Source organism: Corvus kubaryi, unplaced genomic scaffold (assembly GCF_017639235.1).
Source record: "Corvus kubaryi isolate FWS band 111438036 unplaced genomic scaffold, C.kubaryi_AGA036_p1.0 37284, whole genome shotgun sequence".
NCBI lineage: Eukaryota > Metazoa > Chordata > Aves > Passeriformes > Corvidae > Corvus > Corvus kubaryi.
The window spans coordinates 2814743-2841248 of record NW_024581088.1 but is presented as its reverse complement, the minus strand read 5'-3'; the positions used below and the strand labels follow the sequence as shown (position 1 = coordinate 2841248).

Genomic DNA, 26506 nt, shown 5'->3' with positions numbered 1-26506 from the left:
TGCTTTTTAAAACCAGTCTTCCTGTTTCTTAGGGCCCAGCCTCATGGCGATTTTGGCTATTTGGGTATGTGGGTGCTGAAAATGGAATGCCCAGCCCACACCTACCCCATGCAGGTGCTCTGCAGCTTAACCACTCTTCATGAAATGCTACTGTTCCTTTGACAACTATTTCTATTCAGAGGTTGTGGTAACACCACTCCTAAAACTGCTGGCGAGCTATGAGAGATCACTGAGCAGTGTTTTCTCTGACTGTGCCTGGCTATTGTGCAGCACTGACCTTACATACTCGGACAAGTAACTCCAACCAGCCCACTACATCACATTCTTTCCATTTGGCCCCTGGCAAGTCCCTGACTGTTGAGCAGATGCCATCAGCACTTGTCCACGTTGTGCTGTGCTGTTTTTTCTTCTTATTGCACCTTTCTTCTTAAAAGTATAAACCGGCTTTTACAACCTGAATGGCCAAATATGGATAAACTTTAAACCAGAACAGTTTCCTATGCAGATTCCTTAGCACAAGCCTACATTTCAGTGTTGTCTCCAACACAAGTGACACTATGCAATTACACTTGCGAAGTCAGTAGAAGCTGTTCCAATGGTGCTCAGGGCTGATGCTGAACAAAGCAGCCCTTCACTGAGAATGTGGGTACAGACTTGCTCTTCAGAAATGCAACCAAAACCCAAAACTGTGTCTGAGAGTCATCTGAGAAGCCCTAAACAGGCTCAATCACTAAGTCAGACCTCATCCTATTGTTCAGCTGAAGATACAGTTAGACACTCATGAAGCTTTAAAAACCAGTAATTTCTGTATCTTCTCTTTGAATTTCCAACTTTCGACTGTCAAGGTATATATGACACTGTGATTCCACTTGCAATAAAATTCAGGATTGATGATTTGTTTTACAGTCACTGATCCTGTGATATAAGCCTTTCTTAAAGCTTATATAAATAATCATATGAAGCCCAAGGATATGTATGTTAAGCACTTGAACAGAAAAAGGAAAATCAACACAATGCCTGTGTAACTGAAGAAGCTTACACTGGAACATAAATAAGAATAGCTCTATTTTTGTTTTAAAATATCTATACCAAGATTTCAAAATTAATTGCAGTTTTTGGACAATGTATGTATACTTGATATGAGTGAAAAATGCTTAAAACCATCTATTTTGTATTTTTTTAATGCATGAAAAATAGCCACAGGTGTGTGCAGGCTTTAAAATCTCCCTTGTTACAAAGCTTGTAGGCACACAGCATTATTGTTTTTTAATATATTCTTTATGTATCTTGCCGAAAAAGTCTTGAGAAATATCAAAAGTACTTTCAAAAAGTTAAGATCTCTGTAAAACATGGAATTGCAATCCCTCTATATCAAGTATTTAAAATGGTCCAGACAGCCACGATTTCACACTCTGTAGGAGAGATATAAAATTAATTTGAATTTCTGTTATGTTATTTTGAGCATATAAGCAAAATAGTACTTCTTTCCCACATCCTGCACTATACAAACTTCTTGTTGGCCTGTCTGAGACAGCTTTGTGGTGATCCCAGGGACAAAAAGGTATTCTCTGTGATGCTCTACAGAGCTTAGTTGCTTATAAAGCAAGTTTGCTGGGTTTATTGCCTTTGAATCCCATAAGACCATCTTCAAAAGAATCACCTGACTTTTCTTCTGCCAAAGGGGTCATGGCCAGATGAGAGACTCAGGGAACACTTCCCCAGTCCCTACTGACAACTTGCATTCCCAATTTATCAAGTTACTTAACCACATACCTAGCTAATAACATTGCAATGGAGTGACTAACGTGCTTTAAATTTGGCATGGCCTAAGGCAGCCTGATGACTGGGGATGTTGGGAACACTGAATGCTGACCCTTGAGCAAAACCAACCATCTAACACAAATCAAGCTTTTATAAAAGCATACCCTCCTATCAAGACAGACGTTCCCAAGCTATCTGGGATTTACAGTGCATTGTGGAGTATGGCAGCTGGTGAGGGGTCAGTAGCTCTGACCGAGGAAGCTGTGACTGGTCTGGAGAGATGGTCCCAAAAGGAATTGCCTTCCCGAGGCCCGGTGTCTTCCCTCAGCCGCTGGCTGGAGGGCCCGTGCAGGGGCTGTCAGCTCTTTAGTGATTGTCAGCTCGTGATTCCAGCTCAGCTCTGCAGGGCAGCCTCCAGGCCAGACCAGGGAGAGAGAGACAAGAGGCCCATAGAGCTGTTCTGCACGAGGGAGCTTTATTGGTCCAGCAAAGGGGAGGCCAGGGACGAGCATCTCTCTCTCTCGCAGGGGCAGGGGGCCAGCTTTATAGGGATACAGGGGGTGGGTGTCAGAGGGTAAAGGCCAATGGGTTACAAAGGATCTGCATAGGGTCTCCCAGAGATTCTGGGTCTGTCTTCTTCTCGCCACAACTGAAAAGTGGCTGCCTTTCCAGGGGAGTCCTGCTGGGAGATTGAGCACTCTCCTTATCTCAGCAGACGTCCTTCCAGGGCGGGGCTGGGCATACCCCACAGTGGAGTACTGTCTTTTCTAATGCAGGGCTCCAATCCTTACTGCCTAGACCATGTAGAAATTTTATATAAAAGTTTAACAACAACTGCTTTAATTGGAAATATGATTCCTCTCAGCTTTGTTGGTCTTGCGTTACATGAGTGAACCCAAGAGCTGTTGTTCCTGTGGTTGTATTAAAGTGACACTTGATGAGGAAGCCACCCTACTGCACAGCAGCCTGCCTTTAAGTTGGAATCTCTGTGAAACAGTCACACACTTTCCCACTGAAAAAATCTACTAGTACTCGAAAGTTTCCTGTTGTAGTTTCTCCCTGTCTTATCAAATTAAGGCAAGAGAGAATATGAAGAAAGAGACAGGGAAAAAATACACAATTTAATTATCTAGAAGATAATGGATAATTAAAGCAAGTCACAAGGCTGAAACAAGACAAATAGACACTTTTATATAAACAATAAATACCCATACCATACCCCTAATTATGGAACATCCTAAGGCACAGGTTAAATTGTAACTGGAAAATTATACCCACTGAGGACAAACAACCAAACAAAAAATTGTGTCCACACAGACAGAGCTATGGAGTTTGGAGCTTAGCTCCTAATTTTTTGTTGTCATTACACTATGAAAAATAAATTCAAGTCTAGGGACTTACCAGAGACTTCTAGGCATTTAAAATTTTTTCCTTGCTTTTCTCTTTTTGAAATATTAAGTCCCATGTTTTACTGAGAGGATGCCAGAAGGAAATAATTAGCCTTCATATCATAGCTGAAAACAAAGCCCTAAATCTTACAATGCTCTAGTGTCAACAGAAGGAAATTAACACAAAATGGCCAAAAAACTGCTTTATGGCTGGAACCTTGGTAAAACTAATGGAAAAAAACTAGCAGTGTAGAAAGGAGTCAAAGAGCCTCCATTAGTTTTTGGGCTGGCTTTAATAAAAACACTGAAGTCAGCCAGTGCACAACTTAGTCAACACTGGGCTACATTTAAGCTCATCTTGAGATGCTAGTCCAGTGCAGTACTTGGAGAAGCAGAGCAAAAGTTTTTTTCCTGGCCCCTTTTCTGATGCCAGTTTTGTTGGGGATGAGCCTTCCTGCTATTTTGTGGTGAGAAGTACTCAGGGCTGCCACCTTCTCTACCAAGGAGGTGGGAAGAAAACAGAAAGCTCACAATTAGTTCCAAGTCCTCCCAAGACAAGCAAACCAGCCAACTTACCCCAAAACCCAAAACTTATCCCATGCCTTGCCCGCAGTGGTACTGGTGCCCTCAGGCAGAACTGCAGGAAACAAGCTCCTTCACACAGCCTTCCCCTTCAAGGCAGGAGGGCTCTAGGAACTGAGAAGGAGAGAGCAGACCGGAAAACAAAAGACTCCTATACTTTCAGAAGAGAAAATACATTTGGATAAGCATTAGAACACTGAGGAGAATCTCTTTAAAGTACAGGAAACTGCTGAACAAGAGCTCCAAATCACAATCATGCAGTAACTGCCAAGACCAGTATGATAGATGATATTGTTGTTGTTGTTATCATCACCATCATTTGGGGGGGGGACAGACCCAGTCCTAGTGCATCAATCTCAGAGAACTCAGCACTGGCAGGTACATTCCTTGGTGAAGTTCCATGAGGACCTTCACCTAGCACTGGTGGCATCTCCAGTCCACTGCCTCAAATGCAGAGACAATAGAAAAACTGTAAAGCTGGAGAGACACCAACAATTTGGTATGCATATTTAAATGTACAGGCATGTAGCTCCCAGCAAACTAGAAGCTTCTGACTATGGGCTACCTGTGCTCTTTGCACCATTGCCCCTCCAGCTCCCAGAAGTGACTTGCTGTAGGAGACAGGATAATATTTTCATTCACTGAGGAGAGAGGAAAGAAGAATGCTGTCCCAGCCTGAGTGGCATGGAAGGTCATAGTTCTACTCTTCTGTCTCTTATTTTAACTAAATAATTTATTCAACAAGACATGCCCACTTTCAAGCCCTATTCGTCAAGTATCTGTGAGCTCTGGGACATCCCCGTCCCTTCACAGGCAAGAGCACTACACTAAAACATTACCTACCTAAGGAATCCCCTACCAGGCTCTGTGTTTTCAGAACACAGTTTACAAAGAAACCACTCTTTCTCTAGTATTATCAAAAATTTAACTGACACAAAAATCAAGTTGTGTTTTCTTCAAGCTGATCTCCCCTCAAAAGCCTACTAACGGATTTCTGCCAACAGCTTTATAGATTAATCCACCTCTGTCCCTGCAGCAGGCAAATAAAGCCTCCCACAAAGCAGCACAGCAAGATGCTTCACTCAGCAGATACCAGAACTGCACATGCTACAAAATACAGCACAGCCGAATGTAAAGGCAAGGAGGCTGCAGATTAAAGTACCTTTTTGTTATGCCCTTTTATCTTACAAGGTACTCCCAAAATAACTCCTAGCCCAGAATGTTTTTTATACCATTTCATTTTCAGATTGCAGCTCAGATTATTCTGAAGCAGAAGTATCAAAGAAAAATGAGCACTGCCATTCACCTTTGCCAAAGGTTGGGAAATTAATTTAAGGTCAATAAAAGCAGAAGTCTCTGTAGGTATTAATTTCCATCTTGCAGAATTTATCCACAGTCATAGAATTCCTCAATTTCTAGCTGTGTCAGTAGCGTAAAGAGAGAAAAGCAGCAGCACTTATCCTAGCACACAAAGCAATTGAGCAAGGTCCATGCTACATTGACCCTGCCATCTGGACAGTGCAGAGGCATTTCCAGCATTATCCTCTATAATCATGTAAAATTGTATTCTGATGAGAGAGGCCAAAAATCCTGTGCTCCAGAGATCCAGTTAATAACAGCAATCAATCAATCAATCTCCCTTTATGGATGCAAGATCACACACATCACACAGTGATGCCCACGTCACTGCTTCACAATCACGAAGAAATTATCACACTTTCTTGCATAAAGATATTTTCCAATTCACCAGTCCTCCGGACTGCAAGAAAAGCAGAAGTTAAGAAGCTGATCCTCTGTCCCAATGAAAAACAGAAAGGACTTTGTTGGGGGCTGCTGTACGTGCAGGATTAGGCCTGAATGATTTGCCAAAGGCTTTACAATAAATTGGTTGCTGAGCTAAGAATAGAAGCTGGGAATCCTGGCTCCTGGTGTTATAGTCGCTATACAACCCTTGCCTTCTCCCAAAGAGGGCAGTCAGGCACACAACTGGACTTGGATGTAGCAAGAGGACACAGTGCCCTTGTGAGGCTTCACTTGGGAATCTTCCCCCAGCTAAAATGCAAGAGCCCTGTGCTGGAAACTATTAAACAGCTCTAGCTTCAGCTCCTGCTTCAGCATTACACACCAGTGTTATCAGTTTCCTTCCTTATGCCAGGAATTCTACAGGAATTTGCTTTCTGCAGACTAAAGAGAAAGAAGAATGAAAAAGATGATTGTGTGTCTGTGTGTGTGGGAAAGAACAGGAGGGAGAGAGAGAGAAACAGAAAATTAAAGGCCTTGTCATTATATAGTTTAACCTTCCGAAAAACAGATTTAGTAATCCTGTATCAGGCCTGTAACTTCGGTGTAAGTTTTATCATGCCATGAATCTTGCCCACTGTCCTACCACCTATATTGCAAGCTCCCAGCCTGCATTCCAACCCATTGCACAGTCTCTGTCCCAAGAAGCCTGCTGAGCTACATCCGACAACCCCAGTGCTTCAGCAGCAAAGGCGTTAGCCAGCTGAGCACTTCTTTGAAACACTACATTTTGGAAAGAACCAAATACCTCCAAGGCCTGAGATATAAAAGATAAAGGACTCAAAATGAGATTCCCTCAAGAACAAAAATACATACAACAACCTCCCCCACACCCTGACATAACAAGGCTCTACAGGGCTTGAGGGAGCCAGCAGAACAGTTATGATATGTTGAAACAAGTACAAGACAAGGAATGACTGACAACAGATTGAGGAACCAGTAGTACAGAATCTGCAGACTATTTCAAAAGGCAGCAAACTAGAGACAGTCAGCAAAGGAACCAAAATTGTAATCTGAAAATGAGTAAACACAATCCCTGAATCCCAAAGCACTTAAGTTTATTTAAGAACCAACTATTCAGACCAAGAAAACCAGTTTTGAAAGAAAATGACCAAGGGACATTATGGGGTTCTGAGAAAGCCAGCAATGAATCAGTTAACTGGAATATCAGAAAGTTCCACTGAAGCCAGTCTCCCACAAAGACACTTCCCAATTTTGGATGCAGGCATTAGATTCACTAGTTTGGTGCCATGTAACTCTATGATACTGATTTTCTATAATGCATCAAAAAGGAAACACATTCCCAGCCTGTAATCTGCAGAATGGGGAGGATAGAAACATTTCAGGAGGAGGCTCCATGTGGCCATGCAAATGCATGGGTAAAAATACTAGAAGTAACATTACTTTGTTGCTTAAAATCTGTCAGTATGCAAGCCTGGACTGAAGTCTACTACTGGTTTAATAGCAATGTTAGACATAGTGAAGGTATGAAGGCCAAGGTGAAGCAGTTTTGACAGATTTCCTGGGAAGCTCCAGAGCCAGGCCACTCTCTCTGCGGGGAATGATGTTACCGTCATGGGAATCAGCTCACACAATGTCAAACTAATAATTTTGTGCTGAGGTGAATAAATGGCAGGGGAGGGAGGGGAAGAGAATCTTTTAGATTAAATCATAGGCAAGCTTTCACCACAGCAGAAATCCAACAGTATGCCAAGGTTTCCAAGCAAGTCACTGCTGACCTGTCTAAAGAAAAGCTGAAGCGTAATTTACTGAATTTCTGTAAAATAAGCTTCATTTTTGACTGAGGCTTCAAAAAGCAAAGCTACAACTGCTGTGGAGTTTCAGTTGGTGCTGTATGAACAGCTGTATGAACAGTGGGCAGCATCTTCTACTTGAAGAACTGAACTTAAGTGTACTGAGAAAAGCAAGTAATACTTGAATCTATCAACAGATAGGTACAAAATCTGTTATTTCCAAATACATTAAAGTGAATGTGGCCACTGTGTGCGACTGACTAAAGATTTCTCCTGTTATATGGGCTTAGCTTGCTCACTGTCTATAAAAAAACCATCTAGTATTGGGCCACGCTCTTGTTAACTTCTTCCTCAACTGAGAGTATTGCTTGGGTTACAATGAGCCTGTATTGCTGCCAGCTGTAATATGAGCATACAGGTACTTGAATAAAGGACAAAACAAGGCTCCAAAAACGAGCTGAGATCCAATCATTTAATCTTTACAAAATCCTTTCCTCCAAAATGAGGCAAACATTTGGTGAAGATAAAATGACTGGATGAATTTACCACAATTATTTGAGCAGTAGCAAAGTTCAGACTTTCCTGCTCTAAGCAATGGCAGTATAAAGAGGTCAACCCTACTGTCACCTGTACAGAAGGAATCAATCTCTTTACCTAGGCTTACACAACAGACATCTAGAGAAGATATTTCCTTAAATTAAAAAAAAAAAAAAAACCACAACAACTCAGCACAAACCCAAAATTTACATGCAGGTTTTCTTAGACCCCTGCACCCTTTCTGCCCTGCATCCTCACCCTCCCAGCATGGCAGTCCACTATTGCTGAGCAGTCTGAGAGCTGTTCTGAGGCATCATGGGCTATCCTCTGTGTGAGGCATCACAGCTTCCTCCTGCGCAGCACCGACAGCTGTAAGCAAAATATCAATGAAAAAGCCTACTGAGGGTACAGGCCCATGGCTTAAATGGAAGTAAAAATTTCTCTCTGGCCAGACTCCCAGGGCAAAGGAGGTCCTGTGCCAGTTACACTCTTAACCAGCATTTTCATGCCCAAGGAGCAAAATAATTTCTTCTTAAACCTCTCTATCAAGAGTCTGGTGATTAGCTGTTTTCTGAAATGATGGCACAGAGCCACCATGGAATTTTTTCTTCAACAAACCAGCACTGAACAAAATCTCACAGCCACAGAGATAGCAATAAAAGAGGAAGAGGTAACAGAGCAAGTCTTAGGCAACCATCACACCGAGTATCAGCATCTTCACACTCACACTTAACAACAAACAATGGCTTCAAACCATGGTGGAGCTGCCCTGCAAAAAGATGGGAGCACTGTAAGCATCAGTTAGCCAGCAGAACAAAGAAGTGGGAGGGCCTTGGTAAAATAAAGTAGCAGAGACCATACATACAAGTCTGGAATGTGATGCTGGGGAAAGAACCATCAGTAATCCTGTTACTTGCTGAGTTTCCCAGGCTGAGAAACCAACAACAAAATGCCATGTTGCTTCCAGTCTGCTCATCTAGATCCAAATGGGATGATTTGTCCTCTCAGTATAGGACTTTCAGTGTTCACACACTTCACCACAGGTAATCAAGACCTGGCTTTAATATAACATGAATTATCCAAGGTTCCCAATGCATGGTACACCAAGCAAAAAAGGGTATTTTCCCAGGAAACCTCAAGCATACTGATGTCCAGTTTGCATGAACAGGGTTTTGCAGAAACATTCCCTCTCACATAAATATTTCAGTGTGGGCTCTAACTCACCAACATCAACACAGAGAAACTCGTTGACTTTGCTACGTATAGAACTGGGTTATCAGGGCATCCCAAGCAGATTTGTAACAAAATCATGGGCTTGAATATTGACATTTCCACTCTTCTGTCTGTAGACAGGGCAAAGAAAGAAATACTTATTGCAAGAAAAAGCTCTGGTCCAGCATAACTACGAAGTCAGAGACCTTCCAAAACACACAGTAATGTAAATGATTGCACAGCCATTATGCTGTATTAAAGAACACATTGGCATTGTTTAACAGGAGGTTTTAGGCTTTCCAATTCAATTCTATTCAATTCTATTTTTTCATCTGGCAATGCTTCTCAACTTTGTACAGTGCAAAATACAGTGAGCTGGTACAACCTTGGAGTTTGGGCTGAATGCCATTTGTTGGCCCTACAACAAATGGAGCAAATAAAACAGGACTGACTTGCAACCTGAACAATTGTTTTCAAAGAAAGATTGTAAACTCCTGGAGAAGTGGGAAATATTCCCATGGAAAAGAGAAAGCCACACCTGTAAGCTTTAGGCATTTCCTTGTTATGGAACTTACCTTGGGGACAAGACATACCTACTCAGCATTTTTTTCACTTCTTGCTGCCAAAAGTAGATGGTGTATTTGAAGTGTATGCAAACATAAGTCTCTGCAGAGACCACCATTTTGTAACAACCTGATCTCTTCTGTTTATTAACAAAGGCCGGATCTACATTTTTCAATAAAATATACAAAGACCTATATAATTTGAGCTAGACTATTATTATAATTGACAAGAATAGGTGTGGCCAAATGTTTTCTCATATGGTTCAGAGATATCACAGTCAGACAGCGCCTTCTCAAAACATGAAAGATGACACTTCATCAGACATAGATGTGCCAGACAATAAACCTTGCAGCAGAAGGGTCCTTATTTTAATTCTAATTGTCACTGATCAAGAGATACAATTGTCTTTCCAAGACAGACACAGGAGAGTTGAAAACAAAGCAAACAATTAAAGAAAACCACAAAAATGCTCAGGGTTTCATTTAAATCCTGGTGTACTTGTTCTGGTTTAATAAAAACAGCCCACCCCACAGTTTGCACAATTCCTGAGATCAGGAGATACTATCCCACAGCTGCCTGCACTATTCAGAACAGCAAGGAGACCTATTTCAGTTGGGCACATCCATCTGTTTTCCCCTCCCCTTTTAACAGACTCGCCATTTCAATCCTAAGCACGGAACAGGTTGGAGATCTGCTCACATGACTTGCATGTCTGTGCACTCCTGACCACAAGAAGGCGTCCCCAGAGTTCTGGTACTTTGGACCATTCTAGAATCTTTCATCTCAGTGTCTGCAAATGAAGCTGTGGCTACTCTTCCTTCAGAAGAAATACTCCAAGGCTCCTTCAGTGCTGGCAGCTCAAAACTCACAAATAACCCTTCAACAAGAAGCCAGAATGCATTCAGCACGATATAAGGCCTACTGGGATCAGGACTCAAACCAGCTTGCTTCTCCTTCCTGTTCTTCTACAGCTCCCTGCATGGCTCTGGATAAATCATGCTGTCCTGTGCCTAAATTCTACGCTTGTCTAAGAGGGATAATCACTCTTCACTACTGAAGAGGGCCATTCTCAGGCTACACTTACTAGGGATTGACAGGAGCCCAAATACTACAGACAAGCACCATAAAAAAATCACCCCTCTGCCCCAAATGCTTTATGAAAAACAAATGTTCCTTAAAAAGCAGGTTTCAGATTCAGTTCCCTAGTAGTTTTCACAAAAAAAACCCCACAAAAAACCTAGAAACTCTATCAATCTAAAAATATCTCAACACAATTTGACAATGTCCTTTCAACCAGACATTTAAAAAAAGCTACAGGCACAGCTACATATGGCAAAGATAGTGACAAAACAAGAGAAGAAAAAAGGTAGGCAATATTGTTCCTTCTAGCTTAAAAAAAAAAAAAAAATTACAGTGGACTCAGTTTGCCAGTTTAATAGGTGATGTGATGGGTCCTTAGTTCATTTTGGGATAATTTAGGAACAGAATGATTAGCAGTGTATGATGACAGTGATCACTAGCTGGTTCCTAGAGAGCTGATAAGTTATTAAGCTAAACAATGCATCGCTATTATGAGCAAGTCAGTGCACTAACTGTAATTTCCTTGAAAGCTGAGTGGTGCATGATTATACTTGTCCACTCAGACTGCCTGCTGGCAGCTCCATATTCTGCTATTGTTCTGAACTGTAGAGTCTTCCCAGCGCCCAGGATACAGCCATGGAAAAATGTATTCTTCATATTCAGGCTTCATTGTGGCAGCTGTCATCTGAAGGATACTGGAAGAGAGACATTCTCTGTCCTGAAGCACAACTATTAGAGCTCCTAAAAACATGTGGTTTTATTTGTCAGCAGGAGCTACCTCTCATTTCTAGCTGAGGCAATTTCCATTTCAAGAGGCTCTGACTTTGGAATGACACATGTATACAGCTACAGACATACTGTACACATGTTCACACAGATGTGTGTTTATGTGTATTAAAAAGCCACAAATACATATGAGTACATTCCTGGTGGATTTCTTTATCACTTTCAGGAAGACTGCTGTTACTACTGGAAGCTCATATGGACACCTTCCAATTGCTCACATTGCTCTCTCAAGGTATAAGGAGAGACAACAGAGAATGCCTCCATTAATGAGCTTACCAAAACTAGGAAGAGAAAATGCAAAAGAAAGCAGCAGCTGGATGATAGGGACTTCAAAGTGGCTAATACACACATGGACTGAAAACACGGCCTTCATCTGTCCTATTAAAAAGTGGTAATCCTAGTGGTGAAGACTATGCAGGCTCTGGAAAACAAGAGCCAGTCCTACTGCAGATCTGCTGTGTGAGATGGGTAAGGCTCTCACCTTCCTATGTACCTCAGTTTCTTCCTCGGCAAACCAAGCCAGCAGCCTCTGCCCAGGTCCCAAGGCGCAGCCAGCACATGCTGTAATGGGTGACCCTGGAGCAGCCGGGGCCTGGGACTGCAGGGACCACTGCTGGGGCAGCACAGAGGCCAGATGCTGCTGGAGACAGGGAGCCAAGTCAGCCCATAGCCCACGTGGCTATGTGGAAAGAGAAGAACAGAGATCCCCATTTTTGATACTAATTCTCAGAAATGTATCTTCTCTTTTGCCCACATGAGCAGCCCCACTAAGCCTTTCCCTCCCTTTGGTGCATTTTTACTTTGCTCCTGTCCTGAATATTATGACCAGGAGGCAAAATTTTTAAAGCCCTTAAGCATGTTCTCCTCAAACAGCAACAGCCATTTTGGAGTGCAAGCCCTGTTGGCTTCCAATGAGCCTTGGGGTACCCAAGTGCTCAAGTCATTTTTTTTTTTTAATGGGACTTAGGTGATTTTGAAAGTATTATCATGTACCTCACATTGATTTGATAGAAAGTGAACATTAAGTGGGAAGAAAACCTGACAATGAGAAGATTTGACAAGTGCTTAAAAGGTAGGTCCTAATTAATTTTAAACTTTGTTTTATGTAAGGCTCATTTAAGGAGCACATGAAATTCTTTCATTGTCCTTTATTGCTGTGCTGATCCCGCAAGGAATATATAATCAGGAGTATGTTTTAACAGGCCAAGGAAAACGTATGAGTACCAGGCTATTTTGAATCCAGGAACTGTTCCTGTCACTGAATTTTTTCAAACCCAAATGAAAGGGAAAAACCATTACTGTAAAAACACAAAGTGAGAAAATGTAATATTCAAAGCATGATACTAGTAACACATACAGAAAAAGCCTCCCCTATAGTTTCGAAAAAAGGTTAACACCATTGCTAATCACACACGTTATACCTTTATAAATAAATAGTTTTCCTCCCTGCAACAAGATCTAATCATCTGACCTTTCATTCTCCTGAGTAAAGAAAGGCTAACAAGTCAATCATTTCCACTCCAACTCTGAATTAACCATCCCATAGCCGCACTACTCCAACTGTGAGTCTGTGCCATAAACATAAAGAGGTGGCTTCAAAGTGTAGGGGATTTGATGTTTGTTTTTTTTTTTTCTCCTGAACTTGGAACACACACAGCAAGTTAACAGCAACTTTGAAAACACTGGAGATGGAAACGGTTGAATCAGGGACAGGAATTTCATCAACTGCTTTGCTAGGATGCTCCAAATACACCCTAAGTTACCCAGCAAACAGAGGCTGCACCTAAAGACAGAGCCATTAACTGTTCCGTGTAGTGTGGCCATCCACACATCTCTAAGAAAAGCACATGGTTATGGTAGTAGGAAATCTCAAAAAGAGATAAACAGCAATAACTTGCCATGGAAGGCTATCAAAAATGGATCAACAGCCAATTATGCACCAGTTTAAAGCTTCAGTGCTATACTATAAACATAGAAGAAAATTAATTTCAAACATATGCTCATGTTCATCTCAGAAGGATGCAAATTTTACATGAAGCATAACTTACATATGTACACGCTATTTAGCATTTCTGACTTTGTTCCTCTTTTCTTTCCTCCACCAGTAGTTAGGTCATTATCACCTTTATAATGAGATATCCATTTAAAATACACTGCTTCACAAGATCATTAAAAGCCAATAGGTAACTATATTGTTTTGGAACTACTTCATATTTAAATCACTGCACAAGATTACAATTCAACCACCATCTGAATGAACAAAACCATTCAAATGGGTACAGAACACACAAAATCCTCTAACATTAATCATTCTGGCCTGATTTCACACTCCTGTGCAAACAAGAAAGCCCTGAAGAGTCTTCTCCTCAAACAGCAACAGCCATTTTCGACTGCAAGCCCTGTTGGCTTCTAATGAGCCTTGGGGTATCCAAGTGCTTAAGTCATTAGGTTGTCTACATTTCTGGCCTGTCACAGCATAAGACCTACCAGGGGATAGCTCAGTGATTCCATGCAAACCCTTGCCTTACAAACTTACCCCTCCTTAGACATGAGGCTTTCCCTACATCTAGACAGAGAGTGCTTGTCCTGAGTTCAAACCTCAGCAGTCCCTGGAATACAGTACTGGGATGGGTAATGTGATAAGGCATAAAGCCAACAACATGACTGTATGTACAGGAATTATGAGAGCCACTCAGAAATGCTTGGAGTAACTTGATACCAATAGGAAGAGTACAGAGAAAACACTTCCTTACAGTGAGGCTCCATCACATGACCACTCTTACAGTGGAATTTCAGAAACTGCACAATAACCAAAGCACAACATTTACTGCAGGGCATGCACCACACAATACTGCGCATTAAAGTCAAACTAAGTCACATTTGGACTTCATATCATTCTAATACTTTCCCTTACTTAGGTCAACAACACAAATAAACTCTACTGTCATGTAGAGGGCTTGGGTAGAAGTAGCTTCATTAGTCTTGTACATCTATCCAACACCATTACAAATTGTAATTAAGCTGTCTGCACCAGCACAGAAGTGAGTACATGCCCTTTCCCAAGGCAAGCTTTTCTCTTACCAAGCTATGGAATTTTTTGGCATCTAGTTTGTCTCAGGTAGTTTTTCACAGTTTAAAGCCAATAAGCAGTTTCACCTGAAATGCTCACAAAGCAGCACAAAGGACCAACGAACTACCGCAGTAACAGTCTCTCATTCATACCAACAGTTCTCTCCATAACCAAGAGATTGCACAGTTTCACTTTAAAGTTCAAAAAACACCTTGTCATGCTTAGATGAGACATTATAATGTTATGTGGAAAGTAACGCCAAATGGAACAAAGCATTACAATATTAACCAGGTCAACAACATGTTAACACAGCAGAGAGCAAAGCTCCATGCATGGCTTTAAGCACAAGGTCCCAATGGACAAAATCCTGAGCAAGCCACTAGAGTAGCCTCTGCCTTGAGCTGGCGGGTTGGGCTACATGATCTTCAGAGATCCTTCTTGACTTCATCCATTCTGTGAAGATTTGCTGTTTTCTAGGTTTGTGACAATGTACCAGGCTTGGACTGAGAACGACACAAAAAACTTGAGGCTCCACTATTGCATTAACCATTAGTCCCACATGAGGCTTCCAGGCAGTCGTGAGCCATCCATGCCCATTCACAAGGCCAGCTCTGGGCTTTGTCACTCCCCTTCATCTTTCTCTCTCCCCATTAAACCATAAAGCCTGCTCTGGTCAAGCCAAATTCTTGCTTACTTTTCTGTGCTTAGCCAACATCATACTGGTCTAGCAAAGTGGTTTCTGGCAGTCATCAAAATATTGTTACACCTGCATCCCAGGACTACTGACAAGAAAACAATCATTGAAAAAAAAAAAAATCAGTGTTAAAAATGATGCTCTGTTCCTTAGGAATCCAGTCGTTCTGCACACCTGTACCTACCATTACCTTGTCTGCAGTGCAGGTAACTAGATCCATTTTATTTTCCATGACGAAGTATTAATTTTGTTTGCAAAAAGTTTGCTATAACCACTCTACATTGCTGGCATTTTACCTGAAGAAAAATCTCTTAACAAGCATAATCTGTGTCAATTTGTGACCACTTAGTTTGTGAGATGGAACTATTGCAAAGCACATAGTCCCACCAGTCACAGCAGAAAACCATTCACTAACTTGTCTTACCTGCAGTAAACTTAAGAGAGACTGAGCCACAAGTGTGTGGTTTCACACCTCGCTGGCTCAGCAGACACAAACAAGCTACACACAATAAAACTCTGCTTGGTTTACAAAAATGCCAACATGCAACTCAAAACACATCATCTCAGTTTATCAAACAGTCTGAGATCTAACCCCACAGCAGAGAAAGGCCAATCAATTCTAACACTACCCTTCTGCAACCAAGTAGTTTGAATGTAAAAACAATTAAGAGCACAATTTTAGCATTAGTTCATCTGATCTAAAGATACCTGAAATCCAAAACTTTTTGCAGTGATAGTATTATCTTAGGTGTAAATAAAATAATTTAAACAACGTTTATCAAAATATGTTTGCTGCTGAAACTCCAAAGCAAATTAAACAAGTCAACTGAGGAGAAATCACTGACAAAGCCACTGTAACCTGTCCGCTTATGCAATACACCAGATTTTGACAGCCATATTATCTTCCACGAGATGGGTGAATATTTTCCCCATTTGAAATTACTCAGTTTAGTTCAAAATGATCACTAGTTAATTCCAGGTTGGGAAACAAATTAGGAACTGAAAAGGCAAGTAAACTTTGTTTTCTTCTTCCAGTCTGCCAATAAGAAGTAGGTGTGGAAGACTGATACCTCCCAGCTCCAATGCCTTGCCAAGCAGTCTCAAGTCACCATCGCTTCATTTGTTTAGTACAGGTCATGTTACACTGCTTAATTACAAACACAAAATAAGCTGAGGTGTTTTTCCTAAATACTTAGCACATTCAATACTGTGCAGTAGTTTAAAAAGACCAAATAAAAATGTTTGCTTTCCATGTTACAAACTCCAATTTCCACCCAAAAGCAGCTTGAAAATGATAACAACTGAAAGACTAATCATGTGATAAGTCATCCATCATTTTCAAAAAAGCACAAAAATAAAGACTAAGTAAATCTATGTAAATGTATACAGTTGCTTAAATGCATACAGAGTATATCCTTCTCAATATTAAGAGCTATCTTTCTTTCTTCCTGCCAAGCCTACATTTATTTGCAAGTGAGTGCCTTAGAGGTTATCAAGAGAAAAGAGTCAATCTTTCTTTAGGAAAAGAAATAAAAGCTACAAATGTTAAGCAAGATTAACATGGGCCATTTCAATCAAGGTCTCAGACTCATCAACTTCAACCAACTCACCCTGTAAAACATGCATGGCATAAGGAAGGTTTGAATACAGATCTTTTAACCACAGAACTAAGATAAATATTCAGGTATTGCTAAAAACAGTGCATAACATTACCCAGATTCTCTTCATGTAATATTCTTAAAAAGTCTGAACAGAAAAAGACAGGGAGAGTCACACCTGCATTTTCAACTGTTCCACCCATGTCAAAACTCATAAATTTTCCCCTCTCAGGTTCAGAAATTCCACCAGTATCAACTTTTTTAATTAATCTATTTGAAAAATTGCATAAGACTTAAAGGTTTCATTTTACTCTTAAATAGCCACACCTTATGCCGTCTCTAGCATCCTCTATAATAAGGACACTAAAACTTCACAGGAAAAGAAAATGAACTTTTCCTTTACAGTTACATCTCAGTCAAACATACATTCACACTCCTGAGAGGGTTTGGTTCCTACTTCATAAACAATTTGTATTGAAAAAATCTGGGTCAAGTTTACCATCAATAACAGCCTACATCTCTCTACAATTACTGGCCAATAAGTAGCACAAGTATCTTAAAAACATTTATTCCATCACATTAACCAAAATTAACTGGACCACAAAATTTTGAAAAAAATCACTTTGCCTACTTAGGCATCCCCACAAAAGAATACCTCAGAAATTCCCAAAGGATTAGTGAATGGTCTTCTGCCACCAAGCAAGCTTGCCACTTCCCTTTTCCATGTGCCAACTCTGTGCTAAACAGCAGCTCTGGTATCTGCTGGGAGATCTGTTATCTCTGGTATTACGGCTGGGAGCTTCCTAAAGCAGGCTGCAGATCAGAAGTAGGCTTTTTATTTTAATCTCTAGTAAGCCATATTTAACAGATCTAAGTAAGGTTGTTCTGGTTGGTGAGAAAGTTTAGGCATTCACTGCATTTCTTTGGATGTGAAAATAAAACATTATTAACCAGTACATAATGTTTATTATATATCAGACCACAAAAATGAGATCAGATTCTCTGTTTCAATGGTCAGCACAGTAAAACTTTATGCAGTATGTCTGGGACTAACAAGGGCTTGTATAGTCATGAAACAGGCTTAACTCATCTTCATTTATTTTGTGCCATAATAGAACATTTTTGCCTGTTGTTTTCTTTCTTAACAAATATATCTTAACTACACAAAACTAAGCTGAGCTCAGGGTGGGGAGACAAGATCTTTTTACTTTGAAATGATAACAGCAGCTTAGAGGCTTTGCTCTGTTGATTCTGAACTATAATGAATGGAGATACTTCCTCCATTATTCCTGTTGGATAATTCTTCCTTTACCAGCCTTCAGTTACCAGCAGATCAGAGCTGGAGTTTACTCTCGAGTTGGCAGTAAACAAGAGAACAAATCTGTACTGTTTCTGCTGAAAAAAGAAATTGTAGCCCTTGTCCAAATATATTAAAACTCTAACATGCAGGATGATTAAGAAGTTGTGTGTTGGATAAATGAGGTGATGTGCTAAACAGAATAAAAAAAAATTAAATGGAAAGACTTACATGTTTATAGAGAACAACCAAGGGACTGTCAAAGAATTCAGCCATCAAACAGAGACCAAGGCATTGTCAAAGAATTCAGCCATCAAATAGACCCTATTTTAAGTTATAACTCAGTGGAGGGGTAGATTGTGGATTCAAACTGTCGTGTTAATGAACAACTCAGCTGTTACTTCTAGATGACGAATGCACAGTATTCATACTTTCCCTTAACAGACCTGCACTGGCTCTACTGCTGAAGCATAGGAGCACCAGCTTGCAGGAAGAGACATCTAACTACTAAAAGCCACATTTTAAATTTAGATACTGACTTTCACCTCAAAGTAATAATAATAAAAAAAAATCATCTGAGGGGATCTTTAATGAGTTACATGGCAAAAGATGAATATTTTTTCCTTTCTTCTATTTCTCAGCTCAACATGAGCGGGCACCATTGGTGTTACTTTTACATCACTGATGTTATGCCTTATCCACAGGTGATGCATCTCATCTATGTGACAGCTTTCCCAGTGAACTGAAACATGTGAAACAAGGATAGACAACCATCCCACTACAAACTACAGGCAATTATTTATTTATTTTAGAAGTACAGTATCTAAATCAACATTTCTCCAGCACATAGTGCTGCCCAGCATTACACTCTGGGTTTGATCTAGTACTTCCATTCCACCTTTTGAATCTCATTTAGTTTCTAAGCTCTGCTTCGGGTTTAATTCTCCTGTCGGTTTCTGACTTGGCATCAGCCTCAGCCTGATAGGACCACATGGTAGGTTGAGGACTGACTGCATGACAGAACTGCCAGGCAAAGAAAGAGAAAATCAGGCAGTGCCCCACTGGTAAGCCACGTGCCAGAAGCAGAAAATAAAGGGAAAAAATAACATTTGTAGATAAACAGTCAGAGACCATCAGGAAGGAAACCTGTTCTAAGGTTTAACATGTTTAAACACTGCAGAATGCTCTCACAGCCCAGCAGCAGCTGAAACACCCAGCAGCCTTGAATGCAAATCAATGACATCCACAATTAAAGAGCTTATATACCTCCTTAGCTCAAACAAGTAACTTCTATTCTCTCCACCTCCTCACTTAGCTGCTTTTCACTAGCTCTACTCATCCTGAACATCCGCCAGCAAGTTCAGCACCGTAAATGCCCCTGGTGACACAAACAGGGCAGCAAAGTGCTCTGGGGAAGGGCAGGCAGGCGGCTTTAGCCATGGGGCTTCCCATCACTCCAGCCTCCTGTGGTGTCTGGACATCAGCACTCAGTCCTTCTATAACAGATGGTCGCCAAATCAGACTGAAAAAGAAGTCCCCAGACCTTAGATATCCCACACAGATACACACTCAGAAAACAAAATAAAATATTCAAGGCATTTGAGAATCTGCCACAACAAAAGAAAACACGAGCAACATGTTTTAGATGAGTAGATATGATCTTATAACTGACAGAAGCCTTTACTCAGTGGTCTTCCTAGGATGCACAGGATGGCAGAAGCCAAAAGAGACCCCAAAAAAAAAAAGGTTTTAACAATAGGAGTAACTTGCCTTTGCCAGATAATCATCCAGTGTTGCAGGCTGATCTGTATCTCATATAAGGGCATAAACAACATGTGTTTGTCTGAGTTCATACCAGAGGAAACAGACTGCTGATCTCAATGTCCTCAAATGATACATGGATACATTTTAAGCACTTGTTTTTCCCATTATGTTCTGAAGTCCAAAATAGACCTTTTATTACAGTATCTCCAATTTCAGGACACCTAGACAGTAAACAAGTGATCAGGGAATGGGAAACACTTATATTAATAGCAACAGCACACTGTTCATAAGTAGAGGTGTCAATTATTACTAAGCAAAATGGACAGATTACCAAAAATACCACCACAAACTTAAAGACAACAAACTTAGTTTTATTTTTTGCTCAAACCCAAAGAAAATCAAACTTATTCTGAACATTTTATCACCAGTCACTTCTTGCTACATTTTTATTGGAACGAATATTTTTAAGGACCTCTCCACATTAAGAATATCTCCTGTCTCCAAGCATCCCATGTTAGTGGCTGTGTGACAAGCAGAATTAAACCCGAAGCAGAGCCCAGCCTGGCTACTCCATCCCATCTAGCTTCTCTAGGAAGCATCTCACTCGCATGGACAGCCATCTGTATTTAGTGCCAAACCTGTAAGCTTGCAAAGCATCTGTAATTCTGCTTCAAGTCACCAATATACATGAACTGGAGCATCTTGAAAAAGAACCCAGAATGACAGATGCTTTTGGAATGACTGCCTTAAACATTTCAAGTGACCAAGGTCTCATCCTTTACACATGCAGAACTTTTTCCTTTTCTTTAGCATTCAGGAATGACCATCTCAAATCAAAGAGTATCAAAAAATCCTCAGAGATTTTAAAATTTGTGATGATAGATACATGACCTACAATTACTTTAACCACCTACCCCTGTGAACAAACTAACTGCTCAACTTTATTCTAGTTATAATTTAATAGCTTTGTAACTTAAATAATACCTTTCTCCCTCAACTACTTCATTTCACTGTTTACCACCAAATCTTTATATTAGGTACTCATTAGCATTGACTCCAGATGTTCAGGGGTCTACTAAAGCATTACCCAGAAATCAAGCTAATTACATTATATAGATCCAGTGCTTGGAAGAACCTGATCCCACTTCATTCTCCTGGACTCTCCACATATTTTTATACACACTGAAAAGACAAGGTTAGGCTCACCTTCCTTCTATCTATTGCATGCACTGGTGGCTCAATGCATGCATTATCCCAAACTGTCCTCCATTCAGATTTAATTCCTATGCACTAAAAGGAATCACAGAATATGCTGGGTTGGAAGGGACCCACAAGGATCATTGAGTTCAACTCCTGGCCCAGCACAGCACCATCCCCAAGAGTCACACCATGTACCTGAGAGTGTTGTCCAAACACTCCTTGAGCTCTGTCAGGCTTGGTGCTGCAACCACTGCCCTGGGGAGCCTGTTCCAGTACCCAACCACCCTCTGGGGGAAGAACCTGTTTCTAATATCCAACCTAAACCTGCCCTGACACAGCTTCAGGCCATTCCCTTGGGTCCTGTCCCTGGTCACACAGGGCAGAGATCAGTGTCTGCCCCTCCTCATCCCCTCACGAGGGAGTTGCAGACTGCAATGAGTCTCCCCTCAGTCTCCTCTCCTCCAGCTGAACAGACCAAGTGCCCTCAGCAGCTCCTCACATGGCTTCCCCTCAAGGCCCTTCACTGTCCTCATGGCCTCCTTTGGACGCTCTCTTTTTTACACTGTGGTGCCCAAACTGCCCCAGCACTGAAGGTGAGGCCGCCCCAGCCCAGAGCAGAGCAGGACAATCCCCTCCCTGGCCCGACTGGCGCTGCTGGGCCTGGTGCCCCCAGGACAGGGATGTCCCTCCTGGCTCCAGGGCTCTGCTGGCTCAGATCCTACTGGCCATCAAGCAGGACCCCCAGGTCCCTTTCTGTGGTGCTGCTTTCCAGCATCTCCTTCCCCAGTCTGTACAACATCCAGGGTTGCCCCATCCCGGGTGCAGAATCCAGCACTTTTCCTTGTTGGATGCAGTTAAAAAATATTTTGCAATTAGGAAAAAAAAAAAATCAAGATAGGAATGTAGCGAAACAGTATTTGTATCAAGTCCTCAAGCAGGTTACTTGTGGCACATCTCCCAGTAGCTTGAGACAGTTTGACCAAGAAAGCAGAGACGCTTAGTTTCAATGTGAGGGAGGCTACTCATTTTGCAGCACACAGGGAGATGAAAGTGGGAGTTTCCAGATGAGCACAGTTCTCTGCCCCACAGAACTAACATTTACAGAGGCACATACAAAAGAAAAATAATGCAATGGTGAAGCCACATACAGTTGTTATATTTACATGCATAAACACACTGCACAGCTTCTGAATAGGTGAAAATCCTTGGCACCAAGGAACGTTCAAGTCAGACACAGAGTCACAATATGCTGAGCTGGAAGGGACTCACAAGGATCACCAAGTCCAACTCTTAAGTGAATGGCTCGTACGTGGACTGAATCCCCAACCCTGGCATTATTAGCACCATGCTCCAACCAACACAATCAATAAAACACCAGAACAGTGATGACAGCAACAGCAAAAAGATTAGACACATGCAAATCTTCAGCATGCAACTAAGAAAGACATGGATCACTCCTCAACTGGGGTGCCTGGCAGAGCCTGCTGAGATCAGTAGGCCTGCACTGACAAAAGCAGAACACCAAGAGCGCAGTGCTCAGTGTAACTGCAGTTACGCTATTATTTATTCCTAGACCACCTCTCTTAATGCAACTTTGCATAAAATACCTCATGCCTAACTTAAATTTATGATTAATAATATTTTTCTTTCAGCTCAGTTCAGCCCACTGTTTCATTCACTACTGGCCTCACCTCTTCACCATATTAGCTGCTGTCTTGCTTCTGGCCATCAGAATAGACTCAAAACTCCTGTTCTCTGTACAAGAAAATATTGCAATTGTAACAGAAGCTAAATTAAAACACTTGTGTCACGAACAAGGGCAAGAGTGTGAGAGAGTAGCAAAAGGTCAAATAAAAAGGGAGATTTGTTACTTTTCCTTCCCAAGAGGATTAAGAAAAACATACAGGATTTTAAAAAAAACCTGTTCCAGCCTTTTTCCCTGATGTATGACAACATGAAAGAGACCCTCCAAATCACTTCTCACAGGAGGCTATGTAAAAACCCTAGTTTCTTGCATGACTAATGTAAGAATACTGATGATGTCACTGTCACCCCTTTGGATCACATCTGTCCTACAAATCATTATTTCTTACTGGCAGCCTTGCAGCACTGGTAAAAACTCTGTTTAAGGTCTCACTGGGAAAAACGTAGGTGATGTAGTAACTGGTACCTTTGCTATCTCATCAGAAAAGATTAGCAGGGATGTAGACCACCTTTCCTCTTTCATTCCCCTAAGGGGTTCTTTGCAGATGGGGTGTGGGAGGGGAGATTTGTCTTGCACCCCTATAAAAAGTTGTTGTCTTCTGGGCATATTCACTTCTTAAAGGAGGAGGAAAGAGAAACAGTGAGGTCATAAATTTATAGAGTTACATCTCCCAGAGATCCTTGTCTTCCTCATACACATGGGTGTTCATCAGAGAGAAGATTTGTGGGGCAGGGACCTTGTTTGCCACAGGGCATGTAAAAGCACACTGGAGGAAGCATTTCAGTGCTGTCAGTTGTCTCAAGAATGACACAAATAAGCTTCCCCTGGATCTCTGCTGTCTGCAAAAATAACAAAATGAACACAAGGGAAATAAAGAGAAGTTCCCCATGCCAACAAACCTTTCCACAAACATCTGTTGTTCCTGATCAGTGAGATTCCACGGAAGGTAAGGAAAGATTGATACTCAGGGTATGTATGTTAGAAGACAGACACCACAGCAACCAGAGACAATACAAAACTGTCAGGTGCTGCACCCAAATGCAGGACAACGTATCACACCCCAAAGGAGTTATCTTACTGCCCTGACCCTTTCACAGCTCACTAACATTGAAAATGTAAAATGTAATGTGAAACAAAAAGACAACAGGACCATCCCTGAAGTTTAAAAATGAAAAATAATAGTAGTAATCCCAAACAAACAGAAAAAGGCCCATGAAACTCCAGTCTATGCATTAAGAGTGCCAGATTAAAGACTCCATTGTTGACAGTAACAGTGACATTTTAAGCATGAGAGAGGAAGCAACAAGCCCTTCAAAAAATCAGCAGCAACTTTCAATTACAATGAAACAACACATTAAAAATAGAAGTTTAACACTGAGGACTCTTTAATGCCCTGTGGAGTATTCAGGGACAGGAGTAAACAAGGTACTGATATACTTTACACTGCAAACAATGTTAGTGGCAAGCCAAATGGGACGAGCCCCAAATCAGAGCAAAATTTCAAGACATGAAGTTTAAGATAAGGGACTGTAATCAAATTACACCACAAATGGGTCTATTCATCTGTAAGCATTTTAACAGAGAGCACTGAATTACAGTTTGAAATAAAACAAATTAATTTGCTTTCTATTTCTTAAATATCTATTCATTATTTTCCTACTGCCAAAGAAAATTTCTCACCTTAATACGAGAATGAATGTGGGAAGAAAACTGAAATATTAATTTACAGGCAGGAAAAACAAGAAGAGTTTGGTATTATTTACATTCCCATTCCTCTTTCTGAATAACATGAAGTCAACAAGCTAAGTGAAGACAGAAGAATATGTGATTGCAATTCAAGTTATTTTGTGCAAAAGGCCTAGCACCTTACATACATCCAATAATCTGGCCACAGTATTTTCTTTCCTCCCCCTAAAAAAAAAAAAAAAAAATTCTCACAGTGCCTTCAGTGCCTTCCACTACGTTTTTCTTTTTCCTGAAAGCTATCACAATCCAAATTACTTAATACCATAATTTTTAAGTGCAAGGCACGCATTGCTCCTCGTCCTCCTCCAATTTGGCAGCACTGGAAAAGCACCTTTTAAACAAACCCGCGTGTGGAGGACTCGCTCCTTCTGTAAGTGCTGCAAGGAACAACAATCCATGGAAAAAAAAAAAAAAAAACCAACCAAAAAAACCCCCAACAAAAACCAGAGAGAGCGAGAAAGGAAAAAAAAAAAAACAAAAAAAACCACACCACTCCTCCTCCTCCTCGGGCTGCTGTTGTTGCCTTTGTTGTCCAGCGGCCGCCCCGAGCCTGCAGCCGGCCCGGCCGGGCCCCCGGCCCCCACCTGTTCCCATTCATCCGCCGGGCGCAGCGCCGGCCGGGGCGGGCAGCGGGAGGCAGGAGGCGCGCTGGGGGCTGCCCTAAAGCCGGACGGGGACACCCTGAACTCCAGCGCTGATCCACATCACCATCTCCCAGTCTTGGGATGGGGGGGGGGGGGGGTGTGCGTAGGGAAGACGCAGGTGCTCCCCTCACCCCCAAAAAACCCTGCCCTCTGGCGAGGACGGCGTCCCCCCTCACCCAGCAGCCTGACTTCTTGCAAGTAGGGTGCCCTCACCCACCCCAGCACCCTGCCCCTTTGCAGGAAGGACGGTGACCCCCACCCAACACTCTGCCCCCTTGCAAGGAGAGGTGTCCTCCATCCAGGACCCTACTTTATTTTTTTTCCCCTCCCCAAGGAGGAGAGTACCCATCAACCCACCCCCTTTCCAAGGAGGTTGTCCTGCTCACTTGCAAGGCAGATACCCCCCACCCCAGCCCCTCTGAGAGAAAGAGAGTGCCCTGCCAGCACCCAGTCCCCTTGCAGCAAGGAGGATAAGCCCCCAACACTCCGTCCCCTCGCAAGGAGGACGCCCCCCGCCCCCGCGCTGCCCCATCCCCAGCACCTACCTCGTCTTAGAGGACAGGAAAGCAAGTTTGATTAATCCATAGGTAAACAACTGGATGCTCTCCTTGGCTATGCTGGCCACTCTGAGCCTGTGCTCTAGGATGTGCAGTTCCATCTTTTCCTCTTTCTCATTTGTAGTTCATCTATCCCTAGGGTTTATGTTGTGTTTTTGAATGGGAAGGGGGAGGAGGGGGGGGGCTGTTATTGTCAGTGCCTTTTTTTTTTTTTTTTACCCCCCCCCCCCCCAGCTCCGTCTGTCCCTGCCCGGCTCCGGGGGCGGGAACGGGGGATGAGGGAGCAGAGGGTGCAAAAGTTGGAGCGGCGGAGAGGCCGGCGGGGCGCGGAGCGGAGCAGCGGAGCCCGGAGTGCCGAGCAGCTGGTGCTCGCTGGAACAAACAACTTGCCACTCAAGCCCGGCCCGGCGCGCCTGCGCCGCGCCCCGCCGCATGCCGGGCCTTGGAGTCCGCGCCGCCGCCGCCACGGCGGGGCCGGCCCGCCCCGGGGAGCGGGAGCGCCCGGCCTCACGCCCCCAGCCGCCCTCAGGGGCCATTTCGACCAGTCGCAAAAAAAACCCCCAAACCCATTAAAACGGCAATCAACGCTTGTAAGGCCAGCCGGCTGAGGTGTTGTTGGTTTCATTTTCTTTGCACCTATTGGCTAGCTGGAAAATCTTTCACAACGCAAAAACCCAGCAGGAAGGAGAACTTCAGAAGTTTTCATTAACAGCAGGGAAATACTCAAATCTTACCTTGTTCATTCCTTCATGTGGCAGATGGGAAAT

At 42.2% G+C, this 26506-nt stretch overlaps 1 protein-coding gene across 1 annotated transcript in view; it reads right to left on the bottom strand.

The window, feature by feature from the left end:
- CASTOR2 (cytosolic arginine sensor for mTORC1 subunit 2) overlaps positions 1-26132 on the bottom strand; it is a 144824-nt gene extending 118692 nt beyond the window's left edge. Inside the window, exon 1 of the mRNA XM_042025879.1 lies at positions 25728-26132. Within this exon, the coding sequence (XP_041881813.1) occupies positions 25728-25840 (113 nt within the window). The 5' untranslated portion in view covers positions 25841-26132. The remainder of the gene's footprint in view (positions 1-25727) is intronic.
- Positions 26133-26506: the final 374 nt, after the last annotated feature.